Source organism: Bombus bifarius, unplaced genomic scaffold, assembly GCF_011952205.1.
Source record: "Bombus bifarius isolate JDL3187 unplaced genomic scaffold, Bbif_JDL3187 scf7180000008216, whole genome shotgun sequence".
Classification (NCBI taxonomy): domain Eukaryota; kingdom Metazoa; phylum Arthropoda; class Insecta; order Hymenoptera; family Apidae; genus Bombus; species Bombus bifarius.
In genome coordinates this window covers 182,171-209,083 of record NW_022884518.1, presented here as the reverse complement: position 1 = coordinate 209,083, position 26,913 = coordinate 182,171, and the positions used below count along the sequence as shown (strand labels likewise).

General features: G+C 39.8%; 1 protein-coding gene across 1 annotated transcript; it reads right to left on the bottom strand.

Annotated features, from left to right (window-relative positions):
- Positions 1 to 271: 271 nt before the first annotated feature.
- LOC117211052 lies at positions 272 to 24,506 on the bottom strand. The gene is made up of 4 exons (XM_033454617.1): positions 23,630 to 24,506; positions 19,143 to 19,352; positions 17,357 to 17,637; positions 272 to 673 (listed from the first exon to the last, which is right to left on the bottom strand). The coding sequence occupies exons 1-4, from the start codon at positions 24,504 to 24,506 to the stop codon at positions 431 to 433; spliced, it is 1,611 nt and encodes a 536-aa protein (XP_033310508.1). The 3' UTR covers positions 272 to 430.
- Positions 24,507 to 26,913: the final 2,407 nt, after the last annotated feature.

Below are 26,913 nucleotides of genomic sequence, written 5' to 3'. Positions count from 1 at the left end.
AGTTACATCTACCAAACATGACTCAATATTGCTCTTTATTCCTTTTTCTTATATAATGTATTGGTATATTGAAGATTCATAGTCAATTTAAACGCAATCTTTTACATTTCTCAATATATAAAATAATTAGATGTCATAAATAACTTAGTGACCTCGACCGATCAAAACTTTTATCCTCAATTATAGTCTAAATCGTCGAATTTTCTCCTGTGAGTCCCGAATCTGTAATGAACCATTATTATTTCATCGAACAGACACATTTTGATTATGATTTAAGCGGTAGTGAAACTTCCTTTGAAATTCACCAGATGTGTTTTTCATACACTTTCACTGCCTGCTAATTGTTCGTCGTTTTTAATCCTGAATCATGAGTCACGATCGTGTCTCATCAAACGAACACGTTTATATCAGGATGTTCACTGGAATTTCATCACGTGACATTGATCTCCTCGTCTTCTTCGTTCTCTGTTTGTTCTTCCGGCCGTTGAGGACTCGTTAAAGGACTCACGTCGCTCAAGTCCATCCTCGGCCTGTCTCCATCCGCGTCGCTTAAGTCAGGATTCGGATTGTTCTTGTTTGGCAATGTTTGCTCTCGAGAACCTCCGGTTGCTAGCAACTCTCTCTCTTTGCTATTCCTCCATTTCATTCGCCGATTTTGGAACCAAATCTTCACCTGCAAATTATATTCGTAATTCGAAACATGTTCATTTTGGATGATGATGTACAACTTACTTCAATAACGTAACGTTCGAATGACAGAAGATACGATAGACGATTGATCGAATTGCATCATAGAACGATCAGTGGAGAAAGGTGTAATAAAGTGTAGGTGTGTTAAAATTATATTGATAGACAGTTTGTCTAGAATTAATTGTCTATCATTATCTTTACCGCAGCAAAAGCGAAAAAAGCGATTTTACATTAAACAGGGTCATCTCGAATTTTCCCCTAATGGCGTCGAAGAGATGAGTTCTTCGTGTTCTTTGCCTTCTTCCCGATGAACATTAGATAAAAATTGGAGGAGAGATCGGTAGTTTCTCTTTCTATTAACGTATTGATGATGTCAATCCTACATTTACATCAAATTATTCAAATTCTATCGACTCAATAACGATGGACGATTATGAACATTACCTTTTAAAATATGCCTTAGACTTTGTAATCACTTACGTGGAAAAGAAAATAGAAATAACTAGTTCCTCGTGTAATTTTTTTTTCTTTTTTTTTTTGAGATACTAATTATCATTAGATTATGCATGCTAAATTTGAAGCAATAGAAATGTATATAATATGCGAAGATATATAAAATACGCGTAGTAGAGAACAAGATATAATTTTTAGTAGCTGAAACAAATCTCTACTGAGGTTCCTTTTTTTCACTTTGTTCATAAAAAATGTGAATCTGTCTAAAAACCTACAGTCTATTAGTTACGTACTTGGTTAATGAAAAATTCATAAAGAGTGGCGTTGATCGGCTTGCCCTCTCAGAGATTCACATCTTAATACAATAAGTATTCACATATATATATATATATATATATTTCTCTCCAGCTCTCCTATAAACGTGGTAACCTGCGAAATGGAGATGGGAAGAGGGTGCGGCGTGATTTTCGTAATATTAAAGACCATGCATTACCGAACCGTTGAACGGGCCAACGTCAAACGCACATGAACTCTGAAAATTTTCCACCCTTCCCATCCCTTTTCCGCCGAGTTTCGCCTTCGTACCACCCTTCCTTTTCTCCAGCCTGATCCTGCTCGCCACTTTATTATAGCCTTAAGCTACGTCGAAGCGTTGACCCTGAGGCCGTGGATTGATTTACCTAAACCGCTTTTCGAATTTTCATTGGTCGCCACTCCGTGCAAGAGTGCCTGTGAGCCTAGTACGTGCATGCATTTGACATCTTTGCTGGATCTTAAAAGTTCTTTTCAATTTGCCTTTGGGGCTTGCCAACAAGGCGTTAGACCTTATGTAGAATCGACTTTATATTGTATTTCTCGTTCTTGCTCCTACTTGGTGAGACGGAATCCGAGATTTTCAGCTTACTTTGGATTTTCGTTTCGCGAAGCAAAGAAATCGCGAAGAAAGATGAGTTATTTGAATGGGACCGTATTAAAACTCTTTCAGAATGAATTTTTCTTTTAATAGTGAACACGATTGTATAATACTGTGGGCTATGTTTCATTCGAACTTGGAAAAGTTATAGGTTCAGCATAATATTTAAAATGGAATATGTAGTTGCATTTGCGATGGAATCGTATATTTCTGTGAGGATGTCTCAATGTAACGATCTTTTTTTTTTTTTTTTACAAAGGAGTTTATTGAGTCCAGAAAATACAGATTTTAAATGCATTATTCACAATAAACATGAATAGTGCATTATTCACAATAAACATGAATCGCATTATTCACAATAAACATGAATCGCATTATTCACAATAAACATGAATGCATTATTCACAATAAACATGAATGCATTATTCACAATAAACATGAATTCAATGTAACGATATCATGATGGTTAGAATGATCTAGCAGTTTTTCTAAAAGCGACCAGCTTTAATTGTCTAACATCGTACAACGTACAAAAATCTTGTTCCATGGCATAAAGAAATACGAATTTAAAAAAGACACACACAGAAACACTAATTGATTTCATCGTTAGCAATTATGTAATAGGAAATAATTGGTAATGTGAAATCGATGGAAAAAATTCATTGTTCATACGTTTTATAATCGGTTGTAATTTAGGATGATATTACGAACGATTTTGCACAAAGTATCAACAACTTTTGAAATCCGTTCAACAACATTATCTGCACTTGACGTTCGCCCCGTCGTTATTAATATTGCTTGGCTTCAGTGGTAGGGAGGGTGAGAAATTGATAAAAAAGTTTATTATTCTTTAATATCTCGTCGAATATTTTATGAAACTTCGTTCACGGACGTGAGCATGCATCTGACATACTGAAATGTGAACGATTTGGATGCATCATGTTACCTTTCATCCTTTGAACTTTCATTTGTTGAATTTTTTTATTTTTACCTTTTTTTCATTTGTTTCGATTCCTTCCTTTTTTCTAATAGAAATGAGAATGAATTTTAATAGAAATTTTTAAGTAGAATGAAGTTTGCGTTATTGATAGACTCTATATTGGTAACGAGCTCATTCCGACGGTTTCGCTGATGGCAATCGATCATTTTCTAGATTGGGTATTGAACATGTGTCTAGGTAAGGATTTTTGCATCAAAATTTTACATGGAGTTAGTTTGACTTAACGCGGATATTAACGAGAATCTATATACATATAATATGCAGTCGGATGTTTCAAGCTGCTGATTAGATAAGTTCTTAGAGTTCAGAGTTCAGAGTTCGTTATTGCAAATCAGTTTTAACTAGATTGATCTCAGTTTTTTTGTAAATATAGATATGATAAAGTATATTCTGAATGCAACTACCAGTCTACTTAACAGTTAATAGTCATTGAAAGAATAAATTTTAAATAGGACTTTGAACTTGTTTTTAGAAACTTCTTTTAGAAAAATATTTTATTTTCAAATATAAAGCTGTACTTCCTTTCATATTAAAAATTCAACTTAAATTAATTATGTTATATATAATTTATACAGGGTAGTTGGTAACTGGTGGTACAAGCGGAAAGGGGGTGATTCTACGCGAAAAAAGAAGTCGGAAATATAGAATAAAAATTTTTTTTTTATTTCTTTTCTTTTTTTAAATTTTTCCATCGAGACAACCATCTACAGTGAGATCCGTTATAACGTACCGCATGCGAACTGAGCGAAAATTCAAAGTCGATTTTCTCGAAAACAAAGCCTCAAACGAAAAATTTTTATTCTATATTTTCGACTTCTTTTTTCGAGTAGAATCACTCCCTTTCCGCTTGTACCACCAGTTACCAACCACCCTGTATAATACATAATATATAGATATATTATAATTATATTTAATATAAAATAGTAATACATAATTTGATCAATAATTAACTATATATGTATATATTATGTATATATTATATTAACACAGTTAGAGCAACGATGAATTGAAACTTTCACCATGCGTATAAAAGTGTGAAATTGAACTTATAGAACGTTAAAGAGACAAAAGAAAGAAACGCGAGTTAGATATGACGGATTAAACGCAATAGGAGAGGCGAGAAAATTACATGGATCTGCCAGGGATTAATTTACACAAATTGTTTTCGTATTTTCATTCGGCAGGGTGTGTGCGCTTGACAGGATGCAGAACCCTAACGATTCGACGCGATAATACGCTCTTTAGCAATAGGGTAAACGCGCGTTATATTCTCAATACCGCGGCTGGCCCATCTTTGTCGCGAAAACACCATTGCACGATCGCCATGTAATTGCGCTGTCCACGTAGTTCATTGAAATTGAATGAAAAAAATGTTCGAAAAAATATTGAAAATTTTAGACGCAAATATTTGAAGAAAACAAATTTTTATTCCGCTTAAAGCAATTGTAGTAAATAATTTGGTAACAATAATTTTTATACTGTTTAAAATAATCAAGGAGTTACTCTTGGGATTATCTAATAACATTTTGATAATTTTCGTATATTACATGAATTTACCAATTTAACAGACATTTTTAAGTACCTAATAATTATTCAAAGATCCTATATATTTCTATATTTTAATAACTGATATAAATTGTTCTTTGTAGATTTGGAGAATGATTTTATGGAAATGAATTTTTGTGGCATTTAAAGTAGCCAAAAGATTAATCTTAATCGTTCCATAGTATTTTAATAATTTTCTATTATATATTATACATTTTTACATTCTAATAATTGCTACAAATTGTTCTTTATTGATTCTGTCATTTATTGCTTGATAATCCATTCGTTTAAGTACGATCTACAATTTCGCGCGAAATTTCGCAACGTTTAACTTGACAGCGACGTTTCAACGTAGTGCGTAAAAATTCTGTTTAAAAGCTTTTGTTTTTTGCTTGGTTAATTAAATGATTTATAATTAATAATTTGCTGCTCGTTTAAATGAAAACTTCGCGTAGATATATTCAGGAAATACACGCGTCGGTGAAATTGCCTCTTTTTTTTCACGAGGGAAGTGTAAATCCGGGAAATCGGACGAGCGGATGAAATAAACGCTCGAGCGTTCGCTCGTTTAAAAGGCAAAAATCCCTCGAAATCCGATGCTTCCTGCGAACGAAAGAGATTAAAGAGGGAGGTTAATATCGAGCTCAAGACGTTGCTCGCTTGGGGTTGAACACTCCATCCGAGGATCCTCGAAAATCAAAAAGAGGGGATCGTTTCACCTGAATATAAATATTAAAAAAAAGAAGTAGAAAGTCATTCTCATTAATCGCTTTAACTTTTATTCTTCGTTATTTCATGTTTAATGAGATTCCTTTTAATTAAATAATCGTAATGGAATTTGGAGGATGAATAGTAAAGAAGATTAATCGCGTGTAGATGTAATAACAGAAGCAAAGAAACATATATATTCCAGAGTATTTCAAATAATCTCTAAACATTTTACTCTATCTTTGAATAAATGTTACATTTATTCGTTGCTATTTGATATTTAACGAGGCTTTCTTTTTAATTAAGTAATTGTGAAAACGAATCAACAAGAAAATCTTGGGAAAGATAGATCATTTACCTAACACTAATTAATATAATATTAAAAGCAAAGGGAATTTTGGGGCTGATATTTGTACGAGTTTCGAGAGAACGGAAATTGCGGGATGCATTCCAGGGAAATCAAGGGATTCGGTACTTCCGCACTCCCCTTTCGGCGTGATCCTTCTTCTTTTCGTTTTACGTTTTGCAAGTGGCGACGGTGATTGATTGTCCCGTCAGTGGCAGACAGGTTCGGAACTGTATAACAAAAGTAACAAAGCGGTTCTCCGTTCAGTGTGAAAGACGCGAGGCTTTTCGGAGAAGTTGAATCATTTCGTTGTTCACGCTTTTCGTTCGTTTTGTCCGCGTATCGCGCTACTCCTCGCTGCCGTCGATCATTTTTATAAATTGTTCGAATTGTTTCTGTCAGCCGTGTTGAAAAATATTTCTTATTCTCTTTCTTCTCTACATCTATCTTCCCTTCATCACTGACACCGATCGTCCCATTTTATTTCAACTACTTTGACACTCGGCTTATCAGCTCGTGAGGATTGGAGTTGTCATTAATGACCGTAACGCGTTATTTCGACAACAAAACAATATAAAAGTGATTTAAATTATAACGAACGATTACTCGACCAATCACGTTCGATGAGATATAATCACTTCAATCGTTGGACTGCAATCTTCGATTCACCCTCTCCACCCTCTTCACCGTTTAATCGTTAACTTATTGGCCGTAGCCACACAGTCGCGCGTTCCTTTCATCCACTCTAAATCCTCATCTCGATTAAACACGTCGATAGCAAAAGCCCGCTATATAAGGTGACACGCTATTCGAAGTGCTAAAATCGTCATAACTCTCTCCCTCTCCTACCGTTTAACTCGCCTTCTGCCACTTCTGAATCATTCTGGCGAACCCAAGACCATCTCGAGGATCTATATAAGAAATATATAATTCTCCTGTAATATAACTGCAGCCCTTTGGGATGGCTATTAAAAAAGGAGCCGGGAACGTTTCACGCGGGCCGCGCTAAGGATCGGTCCATACGAAAGGATCGGGCATAACGACGACATCCGAAACGCGTTCTATAGAGTGGGTAATCGTTAAACGATTGGCTGCAGCCAGCCTACCGGTCTCTCCTTTCGCGAGCCACCCTCTAACTCTCTCCCTCCGCCGTAGCCTGAAAGTTCTCCTCTATTCTGCTCCCTTCCTCGCGCCCACACGCGACCGCCCTTACTTCCGCCTCTGCCCACCCCAACTTTCTGCCCCTACCTTCAGGACTATGGCTACCACCCCCTAGTTCTGGCACCCTCTTTATCTCCCTACGACTCACCACGTCCCTCCTTCGTCCTCTCGTATATACACATACACAGTCACACATACACGTATATTATATATACAAATACAAATACGCTTGTATGTATGTGCGTATGTATATAGGAGGTACGATAGGTATTTCTGTGCGCGGTGGTGGCGCCATCTGGTGCAGTTTAATAAAAGACGATCGATTATGACGTCGGCCTCAGAACTACCCCTCAGTCTCGCTCTCTCCACGATCCTCTTCCTCGCCAGCCTGTCTTCCCTCCCCTCTTTTCTTCCCCTCTTTCTCGGTACTCCTTCTGTACATAATACTTCTCCAACCCCTCTTTTGTCTCTCTACCCCTCTCGATAGTCTCACCCTATCGCGTCGTTCTTTCCTTCCTGTCTCTCTTCTTCGTTCCTCTTTCGACTCGTAGCGCTGATCGTCTTTCTCTTCGTTTTCCTCCCCCGATTCGATTCGAGCGGCTCGCCACCGCGTACACCGAGAGAGGAAGGGTGCAGTGAGGATGGAAGGACGCATGGAGAGAAGAGAGAAAGGGTGCGCCGAGAGAGGAAAGAGTGCACCGAGGGAAGAAGGGTGCATCGACACCCTCCGCCAACCTGGTCACGGTACCGGGTCGTTTCGTGGCGGTGCGGTGGGGCGAAGAGATCGAAGGGCACAGAGGCGGAGAAAAGGGGCGAGAAGCGGGCACGAACAGGGTGCTAGAGAGCCAGAGAGAGATTCTCTCTCTTTTCTTTTTTTTTTTTTTTTTTGAAGGGGGTATGGTGCGGTCAGCGGAGGGGCGAGTGGGTGAAACAGGAGAAAAAAGGAGGAGAAGAGGAGGAAGAGGTACGGCACAAAGCTACCACGGCGCGATTCTGCGGCCGAAGGGTTGGCTGATGTATGGAAAGGAAGTCGACTCTTAATGGTTGGGGGTGGGGAGGGAATCCAACCCTCCGGATTTATATCGGCGGCCCGCGTTTCATCGGTGATGCTTTAATCGAGCCAGCCACCCACTGATAAACGATAGTGTTAATCCATTTATCCTTGAATCTATGCCACGTTTAATTAGTCCCTCTTTTATGGGATACAATTGTGATAGTAATTAGTTTCAAAGACCGATGTCGATTAAGTTGGAGCATAACGCGTAAATTATTTGCCACGTCGAATTTTTACTCTCGTTCGATATCACTGGGACATTAATAACAACAATAGTTTAGATTGGATTACTAATTTCTCGAGTATTTGATCTCATTTTATATTTTACACCGTAAAAATCGTCAATCATCTTTACCACGTAAGATGCAAAGTATAGATTAAATTTGGAAATATGTAAATCATTGCGATCGTCTATTACCGAACGATAACAATGAGTTTGATTTCGATATGTTAGTATAGCAGAGTTGTATAAAACGCGTACTAAACGTAGTTATACTTTTGTGTATTTAGAAAGAAAGTAACTTTCCCAGTTGCTTTAATAAAAAGTAAATTCCATTCTTCATAAGATTTGGAGAAATTTACTCGACAAAAATGTCGGGTTCTCCTATTTATAAGGCTGTCTGATTTTATAGACACGAGCGGAGCAATTTTCACGAAGGGTGGGCGCAAAAGGGGAGCGTAACCGGAAATCAACGTCGACCGCGGCTGCTTTTACTTGGGACACGAGCTGCGAATTTGGAATTCGTCTGCGTGCCAGTGGTATAACGCGGTACAGCTGTGAATGGCTACGACCTGGCACGAATGGGAAGCGATATTTCCGGGCGAAATGTCGCGCCAGCGATATCAAACGCATTCGATTGCGACATGTGAAGATGTTTGAAGGCCGTTTTGAAAGTTATATGACAGGGAGAGTGAAACGGTCGTCCTGCTATCTTCCTAAAGAATTTTAACACGACGGAGAATTACTTTAATTAATTGCGCGTTCGGAAGAGTGTTGCTAGATAGGCAAAGCTAAATTAACTATTATCAGCTAAACGAATATAGGTAGTTCCATAAAATTTGTGCCCTACGTAAAATGCCTTTCTCAAAACAGAGCAAGTTCAATTTGAGACATTTTTTCGAACAATAATTGTATTGCAATGTTCAAACAAAATATCCGTTCTACTAAAGAATATACTAAAATATACTTAAAAACAAGGAATCGTAAAAAATTGTACAATGTAAACAAACTGAAGTGTACCAAATATCAAAGGAACTGTTCAAACTTAAACTACTTTAAACTACATCATTAAATTAGCTGGTTGAACTATCCTCCTTCAGAATTCCTATTAATTATCCAGATAATGCTCGAAAGTCGTCACAAATAAGAGGTTCTCAAACTTTCCATGAATATGCAGCATTGAAACCAAGATTAACAAATTTCAATACCATCACGAAAAAAGTACTCATTCTGAAAAAATCTTGTAGTAAATAATCAAGTGACACACAAAGTGATTAAAAAACGTGCAAACCGCTTTTATCGAAATCGATAGAGAAAATAATGGTGAAGACGAACCTAATGATTCCATGGAACTTAATGACGAGCAAGAGGGATGAAGAGAAAACAAGAATCTATCGAGACTCTATTCGATCTTCGGCGATCTTATCGGTCGCGAGGCGGATACTGCGGTTTCGTAGAAAGTGATTAAAGTTGATTCACAAAAGGATGAATCTATATGCATACCGCGGTATTGTATATTCATGGTTTCTTAGTTCGTCTGGCGTCGGGGGTAGCCGGCGCTTTCTCAAAGTAAAATCCATAATGCATGAAGGTCCGCGGGCTAAGCCGAACAGCTTAAGCCGTAAGATATTGCGCGACGTTATATTCATGTTATGCCCTGTAAGAGGCGGCCTTTGTTTTTAATATCCATCGCAGACTGTACCGCGGCAAGTTTAGGGTAGCGTTATGACCAACTTCCGTGATCTCTCGCTCAATTTTTGATCCTCTCTGAAATCTCCCGGAGAAGAGATCAACGGCGCAGCGTCTTACAAAATATCAGAAACAAGATGAAGTAGAATCTTTACTCTTTAATCGTCCTTCGGCTCGTCTTCGCTCGACTCGCATTTTTCCGTTAGATTTTAGATTTTCCATTAGATTTTATATTTCAGAAAATTTCCTAAATTTGAACCAAGAATGTGAAAGAATTGATACGCAGTATTCTCGTGGCTCGATCTTAAGATTGTCTTGAAACGTTAGAATTGTTTTTCTTGGTTGGAACTACAATGAAATTAGGGCATGAAAAATTCAAGTGTCACGGCAGTATCCGAGAGATTAGAAATTCCACGTTTGAAAGAAATCAAATGAATTAATTTGTTTTTGCTACTGAGTTTTCCTAGAGGGATTTTACGACCGAAGAATGATCTAAAAGTGTAACATGATGCATTTTTATTATTTTATTTTAATACACTGAAAAGGAATTGATTACATAACTGTTGTCTATTCACTTGTTTCTAAAATTCATTTACTTCTAAAGACTGCTGTAAAGAAAAGAACACGATTTCACGAAATTCGGGGGTACGAAAATGAAGGATATGCGTTCGGGGATATTTTTTTGAATACTTTCGTAAGAACTTTCATCGATATTCTCGAAAACGTGAAATTAATTGCAAGGGATATATCGTATATTTTTCCAACAATGAACTACATGAAATATCTGTAGTAGCATTCTTCATCAAACGAGACAAACGATCAAGATTGTACGTTTACTGATCGGGGTAAAAGATCGACTACTGTGTAAATAGTAGGATGGTCCTTCTACAGAGAACAGTGACCGATTGTTCTAGGAAAAGGTTGTTCAAAGTAAACTCGATCCAAGAGCAGTCCTAATGGCTACAAATTGATTTGACCGACGGAATTCAGGAAACTCTATATTTGGGTGAAATGCAAGCCTAATGGTCGATCTATCTAACGTGTCAGTGTCAGTTTCATGGGAAAGGGCAAGCTGCTTCTATTTTCCGCGCGAACCCATCCAAACGTCGAGATATAAACATGGAAGAACAAATTAATTTAAACAACTCTCTCTTCTATTCTTTCAATTTCTTTTTGTAATTCTGTTTTAAAAATAATATTAAGTTTATTATCTATCTAGAAAAATAAAAATATTTCTGAGTGAGATATAATATCGACAAGGGGCTATTGTTTTGGATCAAATTAAAAATCGAAGACTAAATGTACAGTGAGAAGGAGAAACTCGTTTTTTCCCTGAGGATTAAATAAGCTGTCAGTAGCACCGAATGCGAGCTATTCTTCGCGCGACCTTTATAATTCGTTAAATCTTCAAGACGTCTCGATCATCAGAAGAGTAGTAGCCTCCTTATTTTGGAGATAAAGAAATGGAAAAGATGGAGGGTGCGTTTTAATTTAGCATTTTGCGTTGTGAGATCTTCAACTAACACCGTGTATTCTGTTTTTCCTCATCCCCCCACATTCTCGCAATTACTTTACTAAAATAAATTAATAATCCGAATGCTTTAATAAATATTTCCAACTGGTACTTCTTACGTCTCAATTAATCTTGTAAATAATGTAATAATTTTCATTAAATGGTAACGGGGCGAACCAACAATAACCAAATAATTAATTATCTGGTACCGAAGTATGATAAATTCTTAGAAAAGATATGTAACTATAAAATAAGCAAAAAATAATAAATGCAGCGTATAGAAATAAATAGAAGCAGGTTCGTTTTTAATTTGATTTTCGACGAGATTAAAAATTATTCTTTACATCATGAATTAATATTGGCGACGTGACTCTGACAGGTCTAGTATCTTGTAAGAAAGAAGAACCGACGCGATGCCGTCGGTTTTGATTATTAAAAAGATAACAAGCCCTCCGGACCCTCTCTTTACTTTTTCCTACGCTTCCGCTTGCCCGACGGAAACGTCTTAAGCACAAAAGTGCCTGCTGCTCTTAATTCCGCTTAATTTAAGGTCGACGCGTTGATGAATCTTGCCCGGAGGCGATACGGACGGTTTTGACATGATGCTGTACCTGCAATGTTACTTCGTGACAGGACTCAAACTCTTTCATTCGTTGTTTATCGTCTGATCAATCCTACTAAACTTTTCGAAATTTTATATCTTCACGGACAAACAATAAAATTAAAAGGGAAGTATGATACATTTTAAACGTTACGGTGACGAAAAAAATGTTGAGCAGGATTCTGGAATTTTTTTTCATAGCGACGATGTTGGAAGACAAAATTCGATAATGTAAATTGACCGGAAAGAGTTGTAAATTAAATATTGTCGCTGTAGCCACAGCCAAGCAATATGGAAATGGGAAGAAAAAGAGGAAGTACTAGGTAAATTCTTAAGTATTTAATTTTTCTATAAAAAGGCCGGCGATAGATGAACATTTTCCTGTCGTTAAACGAATCGAGAGGAACAAAGACGTGAATACGGTCGGAGAAGGGTGAGTTCACTCACCATCACTAATTACTTTAGTCAACCCCCTTTAACCCTCGACGTCCCTCTTAAACCCACCCTCGTCATAAACTGTAGTGAAGACTCGAACCTGAGTGAAACGGCACCTTGCCTTCTCTTCTCTCTATCCCCAACCCTCTCTGCACCGCGCTACTTCTCAAAGTACAAACCTACCCCTTGGAAAAGCTTTATTATTATCATCCACCCGTACACCGCAAGTCTTTAATTAAATCTCACGAAAGATTCATAAAACCGGTATGATTACAGATACGACAAAGGACGGAACTTAATCCAAAAAGATGCCTCCACGATACAACGGGAGACTTCGTCTTTCTTCAAGATTCATTTCTTTTAAATATCGTTTTTATTTATTTACAGGTACAATTTTCATGGAAAAATTTGGAACAAATTTAATTATTCCCTTTTCTAACCTTGATACACGGATTGATTCATTTTGTGCTTCAATTTTCAACGAATACTTTAACCCTGCCGAGATATTCGAATTCTTATATTTCAATCTTGCTCTCATTTCAGCAAGAGAAAATAATTGGATTTGTAATGCTTTAAGAAGATGTTTAACGTAACATTCAAACATCCGGAATACCAATAAGGATTTTCTTCAAATTTAAAATATTTGTTAACATCGGACAAATATAATAGAGTCGAAAATGATTCAAAGAGTGTAGTAAAATCAAATCAAATTCCCATTTGAACGTTTTACAGAGATCTTCGTATCAAGCGAAAGTAGATTTAATTAATAATTGGTAAATTAAGTTGAAAAGTAGTGATTAGAAAAGAACTCGTTGCAAGAGATCAGGAAATCCAGCATCTGCTGCTTATAGTCGAACATTATTAAGAGAAACAGAAAAGAGGAACTCGAGAGGGAAGAGAAAGCCATCATCGGACAATAATCGCTTTTATGGGTGTTCGTGTGGTGAACCGTGATATTAGATAGCAGCCAAGTGCGCAAAGCCCATGCTCCTCAAATCGCACAACACTCAACATACCCTCCAACAACTTGGAGATTGTTCTTTTCTTTCTCCTGTTTCCTACGTAACGATAGAAACATTTACGATCGAGTTACGTTTTATTGTTCCAAAAATAACATTGTCACTTTCAATATTCGTGGTCAATGTCACAAAACTCAAATCCTCCGCACAACTAAAATGCCGCCAGCTACTTCTTATTAAAATAGCTCTTTTTACTTACCGACTGACGTAAGTCTGAAAATTAACAAAAATGTGCTCTCCGGACACAAAAATTTCAATGAAAAACACAAAATGGAAGCTCCAAAGATATATCGCTACAATTAGGTAACGTCACTTCCAACGATTTTCCTTCGCTAAACAGGGTTGTCGATTCTGCTGACCGATGATATTTCAACCCTTTAACAATTTTATTGGGACAGCTCGTGAAATCTCGTTCGATATGCGGGAGCCTTTGCTCGTAAAAGAAGAGAGATCCTTGTATCTTCACGCTGGTACTACTAGTTGTTCCAACTAAAGCGGAAGAAGGAGAAGAAGAAGAACCTGAAGAAAGCGACGAAAGAGAGAGAGAGAGAGAGGACTCTTTGTATATGCGAAGTCGCAAGAACCGTCAATTTACTGCAACTCCAAAGTATATGTATATATCTACTGGCATACATATATACGTATACGTGTATCTTTGTGTGTGTGTGCAGGTTTCTGTGCAGGAGTATGCGTGGTCTTTAGATTTTCTCGTAAAACCACAGGCAGAGTGGGCTTCAACCAATGGCAGTGGAGGCATGGCGCTCGAGGTGTGAATTATACATGAGAATATATCCTTCCGTGCCCTTTCTCTCCTTCTACGTTCTCTTTCTCTTACTGCCAACTTTATCTCCGTCTATTCAACCCGTTGCTAACCAATGGTTATCTCTTACCGTTATTTGCGCTTCATCTACATACTGCCATATGCTCGTAGCTATGCAAAATGTATCATCCTAACCTGGCTATATGTGGCGAATACAAACGGAACACCTTTTATCCGAGAAAGATCAATGCACGTGGTTGAATTTGCTCATAGCTATCTCTTCAACTGATCGAATCAGACGGGTTTGAATAGAGTAGATTAATTACAACTAGACGATTGAACTAATTAGAATATCTGAAGATAGATAAAACAGAGGTTTCTCCGGGATAATATCTTTCCTGATTTTTGCAAAGTTATAGATGGCAATTTATTCGTTCCATTTCTTCGATATAGCGCGAGAACTCTATGTGCACAAATTGTAATTGTTCGACTTAGCTGAGACTTTTACGATATACTGTTTGAAATTGAAACGAACAATTTTGATAAAGGATGAATGCCGATGTAAGAATTCGAGCGTCATGATTATCGCAGATTTGCTTCAGGGACCAGATGCATCGAGAAAAGTAACTTCTGAATTATACTTATTATCATATTACAACACGATAACGAATCAATCCATCTTCTAACATTGTCCAACCTGAAATCCAATTCGACACAGAATTACTCAAAGAACGATAAATTATACCACTCTATAACAAACTTTCACTCACAGAGAACAAATGAACGGTTCGAAAATGACTAACAACGCTAAACGTGCAAAAACAAGTTAAATTTACAGAACAAAGTAACTGACACGTATCAGGTATTATAACTTTCCGCGATGAAGCGACGATCGAGGAAATGCATGTTATAATTATCCGACATGATAGAAGGAAGCACGATGACGGCGGAATTCATTGACCGAGTAGGAAACAAAATTAGCGGGAACATTGCCGCACGCATCCCCCGGTTATCCGAGCGGATCGGCAAACTATGCTCATGAAATCAAATGAAACTAACTTACTATGCCATTTTCTGGGCATCGTTTAGTTTCATTTGCGTCGCCACAACGAAGCTCTGGCCTACTAGCGACGGCGGAGCTACGTTGGTGTGTTGCACACGACCCCACGCGTCGATATACGTGTTCAGCTAATGAACTGGCATCGCCCGATTAACCCCAAACCGGGGGTATTATATGCTTCTAGCACCATGTGCAGCCGCGGCTCTTTCTCCTATGTACACTACCGACGCGAGGTGATGATATCTCGCGTGATCACCTCCGCGTGATCACCGCCCACAACTTTAAACTTCACGATTTTGACGTTAGAATAGGACAGAAAATATTACGCGCCTTTGGACACTTCGTTTCTAATTGCGTTTAACCATTGAGTCGGTAATAAATTTAGTTCGCCTGTTTCGTTGGCTCGCTAGTTGGTTTCACTATGGTGATGGTTACATATTCATTTCGTAGGATATTATGAAAGTTAGTGAAGGAATTTAGACGTGTGTTTGAATTTTTTGATGATAGATACGTAAGATTTTTGACACAGATATAAGATATACAGAGAGATAGAATATATAAATTACTCTTTGATTACAGGTAGATATTATATGAAAATAATAGCATTTCACGTGAATGAACTTGTTATTCTTATTTGATTGTAATATATATAGCTTATTAATATAATTTATGCTTCGGTTTGTAGAAAATAGAAAAAGTGTGTTAGAGGAGTAGATACTGTTAAAAACTCGATGCGCAAATTCGATATATGAGAAAGATCGCCATAGTTTAGAACAAAATAGTTGTGCAGAAAAATGTATCGTGCTGGTTTGCTCACTTTGTCCTTCAATGAAACGATCCATAAAAATTGTGTAAATGCAAAGTTATTAGAAAATATGTGAATGAAGTAAGTATACATACTGTTTTGTCAAAGTACAAAGTATGTATTGAAAAAATAAATTCCTTACGACAGCTCGATACGTAAATTAAAGATACGACTTAGAAAAAGAATAAATACCCACAGTAGTATAATGTGACTTTAAGTTTAATGTTTTGTTAGAAATAATTCTATTATTAGTAGGCAAGTTAATAACCCCTATAAGAGGAAGAATCGGGCTTTCGATGCTTGTACAATGGTGACGCTATAAACGTGCTACGATTGTTAGAATCGCTTTTTGATTACTTTGCCGCTAATGACTCAGAAATGTATTAAATCGGTTTAATGGGATAACCGTTACGATCGAAATGTTTGCAAGGAGTTCAAATAGCCCGTAAAGTTGTTAGTACACGGGACTAGTAATGCTCTTTCTTTCATTCCAGACTTGTGTTATGCGCATGTTGTATATCTTTTATGTAAAGTAGATGCATATGGTAAAGTTTGAAGGCCCGATGTATGTAGATACCACGTGAGAGTTGGCTCGACGAAACCTGAGCATTAGTCTCCATCAATTCAGTGAATGGAATCGTTGGAGGGTGAGAGCAGTGGCTTCGTCGCTGAATTAAATGCTCCGTTGGGACCAGGTTTCGTACTTCGTTAAAGCGACAATTAGTGCCCTAATAAGGTCATTAAGCACCTTATATTCTACGACAAACCTGGTCCCCTTACGTCTTCGTACGGATTAATTTCTTGATTATGCGCTCGACTATCAGCGAATATCGAATGCAATCATTTATGACGTTAATTAAATAAAAAAATGTAATAAGACTGATCGTATTACAGCATTAATAGATATATCGTGATCTTTTAATTACTGTTATTAAAGAAAATTCCAAACAAGGTAATTAGATTTAACCTTGCAAACAGTGTTACCAAATAAAATAAGTTTACAAAGAAACTAACTATTTAATTCTTAATAATAGTATAGCGTGAATCCGAATAACAAAGAACTATTCGCTTCGCTAGCTGGATTAGCAAATTAGTATGCTATTAAGATCATTAAACGCGGTATTAAGCATCACGTTGTTCATTCATGCGGCTGCGAAGGCAACCGCTTGATCATGACAAGCCTGTGTACATTATAATACACGCAAGTTTACCTGAATATGGCATATTTGATGCTATTATCTCGTATAATCATTATTACCCACGAAACTATTTGAGCTTTGACTTATTAACGAATCTGTTGTGTCTCTAATATTATAATCGATCATTCACACATGATGAAAATAATTTTCATTTATAATAAGTATTTCAACAGATATTTCCTTACCTGGGAATCCTTCAGGCCGAGCTTTTCAGCCAATTTCTTACGATCCGGCTTGCTGATGTACTTCTGTATCTGAAACCTTTTCTCAAGGCCACGTCTTTGAAGGTCCGAGAAAACCGCTCTTCTCATCATTCCTCGACGAGGTTTTCCACGTGCGTTTGTTGCCCATGGAAATACCAGGCCAGTGCTCGTGAAATCACCCAGCCCACCTTGAATCGCACCTGGAAACGCTGTCCCACCACCTGGAGCACCCGGATGATGACCTCCAGTTCCAGAACCCGCAACTACCGATTACATACGTTTTACATTCAGGAAGATTGCCTTGAAACATGATTTTTATTTTAAATGTTGAGATTGAAGTTATAAGTTACAGAAAAGAATATATAGAAATATCTAACACATAAGAAGTTATAAAAATTACAGATATATTAAAATCACTCTCTATAAATTTTAATTAAAAGTATTAAAAGTAAGTAAAATGTACAGTAATATAAAAGTAGAAATAGCGGCTCGCTATAGACACTTCTCATGAATATATTATACGTGTTATGTAAAACATTATGGAATTTCATTAACACTTTAAATGAGACACGACTGTCATGATTATAATATTATATGCACACTTAAGTTTTCCATCGATATTAACATTCAAATTTTGGAATTAGTAATAAAACATTGAATTCCATATCGTGCTCATAAAATGACGTTTTTACCCCAAAAGTATTAGATGGTGCAGAAAGTTTCTTTCGTTTTATAAGGAAATAGTAGATACACAATTTTATTCTATTGGAAAAATGGGCCATACGTAATTCAATAAAATAATATAAAACAAAAAATGTACATCTGTTATTTCCTTATAAAACGAAAGAAACTTTTGGGACAACCTAACGTTACATTTTTATCACCAGTACAAAATTGCACTGCACAAGGAACAACCACATATTTACAGATACGAGTCAATTAGTATTGAAGCAATGTGTTTTCTTTTTTAATTTTTTCGTTAGAACGTGGAACCATTCTATCAGAATTTGGAAAAACGTCAATAGGCAAAATTTATTGCTCGTACGTTAAAGGCCCGGTCTCGATAGTAATTGAATCAAAGTCATCTAATAACGAACGGGCAATTGAATCTCCAGATCGTATCTGTACAATATTGCCAAGCTGAGCATGACAGTATTATCTGCGCCGATGATATTTGCACGCACTTGTTGCATGCGTGCATTTTGCTTGTGGCGGTGCATGTACATAATATGGTAGTGCTTTCACTGCACTTCATATGCACTCCATGTCCCATACGAGCCTACCTATAACAAGATATTCGATAAACCCGTGCCCGTGCACGTGCCCGCGTTTATACGCTTTGGCGCCATGTGCGGAAGTTTCGGTTTTAAATGTTCATCGAGATTGTGTTTCCGCCTCGCGTCCAGCTTGTTTATTAACTTTTCCTCTCTCGAGTATCCCAAAATAAATATATAATGACCAATATTTTTTGTGAACAATTTAACACCATCCTTCATCGCTCGTTGCGGCTCTTTTTTAACCAGTATTTGCAATGGATTAACGACTAGAATGATTGTAGAAATTAGCAACAACCTTTTCCAGACCTTTTCTTTGTATGCCTTTTTTTTTCTTTTCAGTAGTTCTTTATCTATTTTCTTCGTGTGATAATGAATTGAAAAATCGTTGTGGAAAGTTCAGAAAAATTGAAGATATGTCTCCTAGTAACTAAGTTGATTAACATAGCTCATTAAAATATAAATCTACAAGTCGTAAAAAGAGAAGTATTTACCTGTTAAGTAGGGTCCCCTGTAGAACAATTGTTGCAACGTGTGGTGCGCATTCGGGGGTAAATGACGCTGAGGTGGCTGATGACTCGGCCTGTGATAAGGATGATAAGCTGCTGGTCTGGCGATCGGTTTCGCGATACTGTAACTCGCAGAATTTTGTAAATTCTGCAAGAACGCCGGTATCGCTTCCGGCGGAAGTCCTTGAAAATTCTCTGCACAAGTATAAGACACATTTTATCGATCAATAAGAAATTCATTGAGCCAAGTAACTCGATGAAGATGTTGCCGATAAAATCGTGTGTAAAGTACGTCAAATTTTCCGTTAATAGGTTGAGTGACATTAATTCGAAACATTCAAACTGAGGTAAAAGCGGGTTTTTTACGGACGAGTTCCCCGTGAAACGCCCAAGGTTTCGGATCTTCGCACGACGGATTGCTCAAGTCGTCGTATTCCTTGCGATACATAATTCGAGCTGACACCCCCGACTAAAACCCTCCTCAACAGCTCCAGGCGGAGCCCAACCTCTTGTTGACGCACGCTTCAACACCTCTGATATAAATATACGGATATTTGGTACGTGTGAATCGCTTAGATATATATTTTACCTTCCACTGCTCAAAGAATAGATATATTCTTGCTATCATTTTTTCACTAAAAAAAGACCCTCTCTTCTTCTAAGCAAAACTTCTATCCAGAAAATCTGCTTGAAAAGTTTTCGAAGAATATAACAGTTGCCAATTGTATGGACCATGAAATTCTATTAAAAATGAACAAGCACTTGATAAACCGCAGCTAACTCTCGAAAGAATAAAAGAGAAAAGAAAGGTGTACACCAATCATTTACAGGCGTCTAAGAGGGTTGATGGTCCGACGTGTGTTTGCAACATACATTTTTTCAGTCATATAGCCACGCCCAATTTAACCGAGCCAAAAAGGATAGCAAGAGAGAGGAAGCGAAGGCGACGTGTTTGAAAATAATAAAATAATAGAGCGGCACGGTTCCCGCGTACGTTTCACGACGACCAAGAAGCCAGAATCGAACGGAGAAAGAGAGGTTTGCCTTGCGTTCCAACCAGACAATGCTTTAACAATGGCCCATACACGACGTCCTATTGTACCGGTGTACCCCATAAAATACTCATCGCCTTTTATCGTTGTTTTCCTAGCCAGCCAATAAGAGGAGCTGCCTGCCAGGATCGCGAGCCCTGGCCAACTAATAACGGCTTAACCTCCAACGGAAACATTGAATGGGAATCGTTTTTTAAGCTGCTCCACCTCCTTCGAGCCTACTCCCTTCGCGAATACTATTTCCATCCCTTTTTCAATTCTGTCTTCGTTCCTCTACGACCATTCGAATCGAGCAGATTAAACGTCGAAAGCCTGTTGAGGATACGAGGATATCCAGGACACAACGTTCTGTTGTTACAGTTGTAGAACTGTGCTTTTTTTCGCCATTCTTTTTTTAATGCCCGGGCTTAAAGACCCTCCCTTCGCTTTTACCCCCGGATTCACTACACGACCAAGATACAACATATCGGTGGTTATTCTTTGGGATTAGGGTATTTGATGCATTATTAAGTAGACACCGCTGCAGGTTTCCCGATGAATGGGGGTACTACGATTTATGCACGGTAGGAAACGATGTTGTTCGATAATAGAGGAACGATGTTTGCCTTAGCGCATGGTTAGCGGGCTGACGTCCCATGCCGGCTTATTACGTCTGACGTGCCAACTCGATCGAGAATATAAGACGGGATGGTTTTTCTTGCGATACCGGGAATTTGAGTCTTCAATTTTCAATTTCAGTTTCTAATTTTAGTTCCTTCGTGGGTCTATATAGCTCATCAAATTCGTTGGAGTGGGATTAAAAATTTACATGTAATTAATGTTTAGTGACTGGAGGGGGGTTTGGAACAATAAGGACAGGTCCGATACTTAAATTGCATTTATTGGAAGAAGAAGGAAGGCATATGTTTCATGTTCTAAAGTGCAAATGTTCGATGGATTTTCATTTTGAGTTGGTTTTCGATGGTTTATCGAAATATTGGAAAATTGGACTATCTGCTTATCGCAGTTGCCCTTCCAATTTGTTTTTAACGCAACTTACGATCCAAAGGTCTCTGTAATTAAATTTCTGGCAACGTAGACGAGTTACTTCCAAAGAGTGATCGAAAAAGCGAGGACGGAAAAAGAAAAAAAATAATAAAACGGCACGGGGTACACGCATTTCGCCATCCATCTACACGAGTCTCCGGTCGTGTCACGCTCGATATCGAAAAATATCAATAATAGCGACAAACAACAACGAGAAACAGGCGGCAACGGGGCGGTGGGAAGGGGGGTTGGCGAAAGAGAAGAGCAAGGGGGGACGAATAAAAGCGTGGCACCGGGGAGAGAGACGGAAACAGCACGCGCCACGCACTGCAAAAGAGAGGAAGACGAGAACGGAGAGCGAAAGAGTGCGAGGATCTGGTAAATCGCACAACGATTGGCGAAAATGCTATTCGAAATTTAACGTCGCTCTCTCGTCAAACGCCCATCCACTCCAGACCGTGCGCCGCGCCAACCCCTTCCATACCTAACTCCACGTTGCCACGGCGTTCGTTCGCGTCCGTCGATGAATTTCGAGTTTGTTGCCAATCACTTTTTCGCGCAATTATTTCACAACATTTCGACATGACGTACAAACCAAGCGGACCGAACGATAGTACCCATGGTCGCGAAGGGAGGAAGGGGGAGGAAGGGGGAGAAAGGGGGGATGGAGGAAGGGGGTGGATTGTTGGGATGAGTTGCATCAAGAGGGAGTCAGGGGGTGGAGACAGCTCATGGACGCTGGAGGGTCTATCGGAGGCGATGGATTCACGCAAGAGGAGAGGGTGGGTTGGGGGTGGCAGAGGAAGGGATGTAACACATGCACGTGGCACGGTCAATGCATCCGCTATCCGACAAATGCATGAAACCCCACCCCCCTATTTCGAGTGCACCAAATTTCCCCGACTACTCTTCTCTATCTCCCCAACGTTACCTTCTCCTCTTCCACCGGCGCATGGATGCAATCCGCCAATGTTAAATGCAACATTTGCCTCTCCACCTATCTACATTCGTCCACACGTATCCCTCCCCCTCCCCCTACTGATGAACCATCTCTCGGTTCTCTCTTTCCTCGTTCGTCTCGTTCCCACTTTTCGGTTTCCTATCTGCTTTCTATCCCACTAACATGGTCGGCACCCGTTTATGTATTTATCGTATGTGCATGAACTTTATCGACTCGTGTCAATCACTCGTTAGTGGTAGGGTAGGGTGGATGAAACAGAGGAAGGGAGGGAAAAAAGAACGACGGGGATGCAAGAGATTGTACGGTTGATGTACACTGAAGTGGTTCGGATACGTGATGTGTTTTTCGTTTTCTCTTCTGTTTCTTTCTTTCTATTTTTTCCTTCTTTTTTCTTTTTTTAAAGAATGAAAGAAACGAATTTTCGATTGATTTTATCGTTTGTTTCGAATCGGTGGTCAATGATGAAACGATTCGAGAGAATAATGGAACGTTCGTTGTAAGCTACGTTAAAGAAGTATTTTACGTTAATAAAATGACCGAAAGGATAATAGGATAATATAGAGATATTTTCATGGTACAGTTATGTCACCGGTTCGGTCATAAATCGGAAGGTTCGGTAATAGGACGGGCAATTTCGTGACGACGTCGCCGGAATTACTGTGAATAAGGAAACGCGATAAGAGGCACGGTAATACATCATTTGATCCTGCCGCTTGTCTAATATTATAGGCACCAATCGTAAGGGCTTAATATTGGGGTGAAGGTAAGTGGCGGACCAGCTGACGTCCTGCTCCACCCTGCACGCACGCTGCGACTCGTCTTGAGGGTGTGCGGATGAGATTTAGGGACCGACGACAGAAGTCTGCTGGCGACACTGATTTGTGGTGAGCTTTGTTTCAACACTCTAAATGCTCAGAGATGACTAAGATTCTTCTGACGTGCTCGTTAATCCGAAACTTATCTTCCAATCTGATAACTCTGCGAAATTTAATTAGAGATGACGGTATTATAACCGACTATTTACTATACCTTATTCGAAGATTCTATTAAAATTCTATTAAAGCAGCCTTTAATAAGGATCGCTAACAGATTATAAGGATCGTTAACGACAAGGATCGTTAAGTAAACAACGATTGACGATCTTGTAACTACTTTTTCAAGTATTATTATTCCTGGAAAATAACTATATTCAACAAGACGACGTTTTAAGGCACTACTCCTGTTGTTCCTATGTATATCCTTTATCTAACATTTAACATAAAAAATTGCAGATCACTGTTTAACATAAGCGTATGAAAGATTCGCATTACCGTCTTTTTCAAAGAATCTATTCTCCAATCTCATCTACGGATCGAAAGCTACCAAAACTATGTATCTTAAATCTAAAATCACAGGCGATAAACGCGTGCCAGGTCTCAAGTTAGAACAGTTACCCGAATGCGGTCGCCTGTCATGATTGCCGCCAAGTATAGCGTTGACGCTGAACTTCAGCTGCGGCTTCTCCTTCTCCTGGATGGTTCTGCATGCGGGTCCTAAGCACTGCTCGTCGCCGCAGGAACAGGCGGTCGTTCTCTCACCTATCCTGTCGACGACACGCTCGACCGCCACGTCTCTCTCCCCTTGAATCGTCATCTCATCGGACGTGTGCATGACGTTTCTGCATCCAAGGTCGTACCGCCTGTCCGGCTGTAATGCCGTCACGCGTTCACCTCCTAGAATTCCATCGTCCTTTTCCCTCTCGCCTTGAAGTCCTCCGTCCATCTCGATACTTGTCGGATCCTCGTCGACGTTCGAGTTGCACGAGTCCACCGCGGAACTTGATCGGTTCTCGATCCTCTCGTTACAGAGCCTCTCCATCGCGCATAAACGATCCACGATTACGTGTCCGTCGATTCTCTCGTTGTCCACGTCCACGTACGTGATCTGACTCCTCTCCATACCGTCCTTCTCCCGTAGAATGTGCATGCGATCGTTCTGTCGATCGATCCTCCCGGAAGATCCTCGTTGATGGTCCCTGCAGTCGATCATCGAACTTCCACGATCCGAGCCACGTGCACCGGTGGAGGATCGTTGATCCAGCTGATCCTGATTTGCACTCGACGGCGAAACCTTCTCCCTGGAGATCCTTAGGTTCGCCTCGCATTCTCGTTCCCGCTGTCTCGCTACCAGACTCGCCGCCCAGTTCAAGGTCAAGCTGGTTAAATCGGCACCGGGCGACGCCTTGCTCTGGAGCAAGTTCTCCATCAAAAACGGCGAGGTCATTGCACTTTGTTGCAGATTCTTCAGCATCGCCGCTGACGAAGGAAACATACCACGGCTGTCCCTCCCCTCTTCCCCCCAAACTTCGTTTCCACCGATTGGTCTTCTGTTTCGATCACAGAATCGTATTGTTCTCCTTGCAATAATAGTATTGTCTTTGACAATCGATAATAATATTTGAGCTGATATGGATCACAAATACATTTTCTTTCGTTCACTCAATCTGATACTTGTATCAAATGTATTATACATTAAAGTCGTAGTTTCTACAACTACTATCTACTCAAGAGCTGTATGCACAATTTAACACTCGTTGCTTTCTATCTGAGCAAAGATCAACGAAGTCCTCGAGTTCTCCGGCTCCAGCCAGCGTAAACAGCATCGATAGCTCCCACGATATTCGAAATCGACATTACACGCGTATCTTCGTCATCTTTGCAAAACCAGCAGTGACTAAACGAACATCACTATATCGTCCCTCGATCCATTCGTGCGTATGTCCGAGTCCTCGCCTCGGATCGATGCGTTAATCGAAGCACGCGACCGCGGAGCATGGCATGGTCTCACTCAAAAATCACAGAAACGTTCGATAGAACCGTAGACGCGTGTCATATCACTTCGCAAGTAATCAACCGCCACGGAACTGTCACGAAGGTGGTTACGTCGTGGAAGAACGTGCGATTTCGGCAGCGGAATGTCAACTGACGTGCATGCGAGCGCAGAGAGAGGGATAGAGAGAGAGACAGAGAGAGAGAGAAAGAAGGGGTGCCCAGAGTGTGGCAGCGCAACGTGAGAGCGTGCAACCCTCGAATGAAAGCCGACAAAGGCATATAGCTAGCTGTGTTGCCCCTTCCCCGTGAAGCGGGATTCACGAAACAGCCCCCTTTAACGTATAGCCAGTGGCTTGTGGGTATATAGGTAGAAGAGGGTGTAGAAGGGAGAAGGGAGTGTGTTACTCTGTACCCTTGCCCCTTCTCGATACCGTTCCACCTCTTGGAGAAAACCGGCGTGCAAACCGCCCCTCCTCTTCCCTCTTAGGTGAGATAATACAGACTATAAGCCGAGCAATTCGGGGTTTGGCTCGCTCGGTAATGCCGTAATAAAATCATACTCCCATCAAACGGCGCTGCGCGCACCCCCTTTAAAGGTAACGGAAGGGAGACGGAGAAGGCGGGAAAGGGACGGAGCTCCGGAGAAGAAGGAATGGAGTGGGAAGGCCACGGTGCACAGTACAGAGGCAGGGGTGGCTTGCCAAGTGGCAAGGGAGGAAAAAAGCTAGGAGACTCGCATTCCTTTGGTCCTAACGATTGGATTTTATTTGACGAAGCAGACCAACGGTCCGTCCAATCGGCTGCTTCGAGGGTAGTCCATAGCCACGCCTACTCACCCCTCTGACTACCACGCGTGTTTTCTCTCTCTCTCCCTCTCTCTTTCTTTCACCCCGTTCTTACTCTCTCTTGCTTGCTCTCACCCTCTGTATCCTTCTTCTTCTCGCCCCTTCCAGATACACATACATACGCGCTACACAACTGCGCGCACAGTTTTGCTATGTCCTTTTCGCTCTTATATTCGTTCGGTTTAGCCACCGGAGCCAGTAGGGGTTGCCGAGCGGTTCTCTCTACACCCTTATCAACATTATTATCTCTCACTACTATCGACGCCGCGGATGTACGTGTGCCGTTTTATCGGCGTGGTTAGGTACCGTGGCCCGTCTATTGCTGGTAACACACTGATGCTGTACATACGCGGCAGCGTGCGCGCGCGTGAACGTACGTGTTGTACGAGATCGTTTCGCCCAATGTGATTTTCTTGTAGGTATAATTGCTTCACCGGCCACTTTTCTCCTGCTTTAAACCGCCGCTATAACGATTATAACGATTACGCTGCCTGGGTGTATGATTATAACCGTTATAATAATAATAATAATAATAATAATAATAATAATAATACTATTAATAATAATCAACCGACTTGGCGATCGTCCACGATCGATCTACCGGCCGAACCAACTCGGCTGCTTATCTCCATTAACACTTTTCTTTTACCTTTCCTTACAGATCTTAAATAGAAATCGCAAAACATTAAACGGAAATTTAATTCTTCGTAGGAATTGAGTTTTTTGTTCAATAGCCTTGATACGAAATCACGTAAGTATCGGCATTCGATTGTCCGAAATCTGATTTTCGTCCGTATACGCATCCAGCCACGCGACACACACACAGAAGTCGTCGCGTTCGTCCGGCGGAAATGTCGGCAGGGTTAATCAAATTAATGAGCACAACGATCCCCGGAATCGGACGTTGTCCGTGTACGTTGACCGCTTCCGCGTCGAAGAAACAGAGACAGCGTACGCGAACTACACTAAATCTTGATCGATCGTGTCGGAGACGGGCACGCGAACTACGCCGTGCGATATCCCGTTGGCGCACGTACTCCTCCAACGAGTCATCGAAACACA

Bases quoted from the DNA above. Each gene is read 5' to 3' on its own strand.
- LOC117211052 (XM_033454617.1), bottom strand. From the start codon at position 24,506: ATGTTTCCTTCGTCAGCGGCGATGCTGAAGAATCTGCAACAAAGTGCA. The intron at 17,638-19,142 runs GTAAATACTTCT...TGTAATCGGTAG, and splicing joins CAGGGGACCCTACTTAACAG to TTGCGGGTTCTGGAACTGGA. The intron at 674-17,356 runs GTAAGGAAATAT...TATAATTTGCAG, and splicing joins TCGGCCTGAAGGATTCCCAG to GTGAAGATTTGGTTCCAAAA.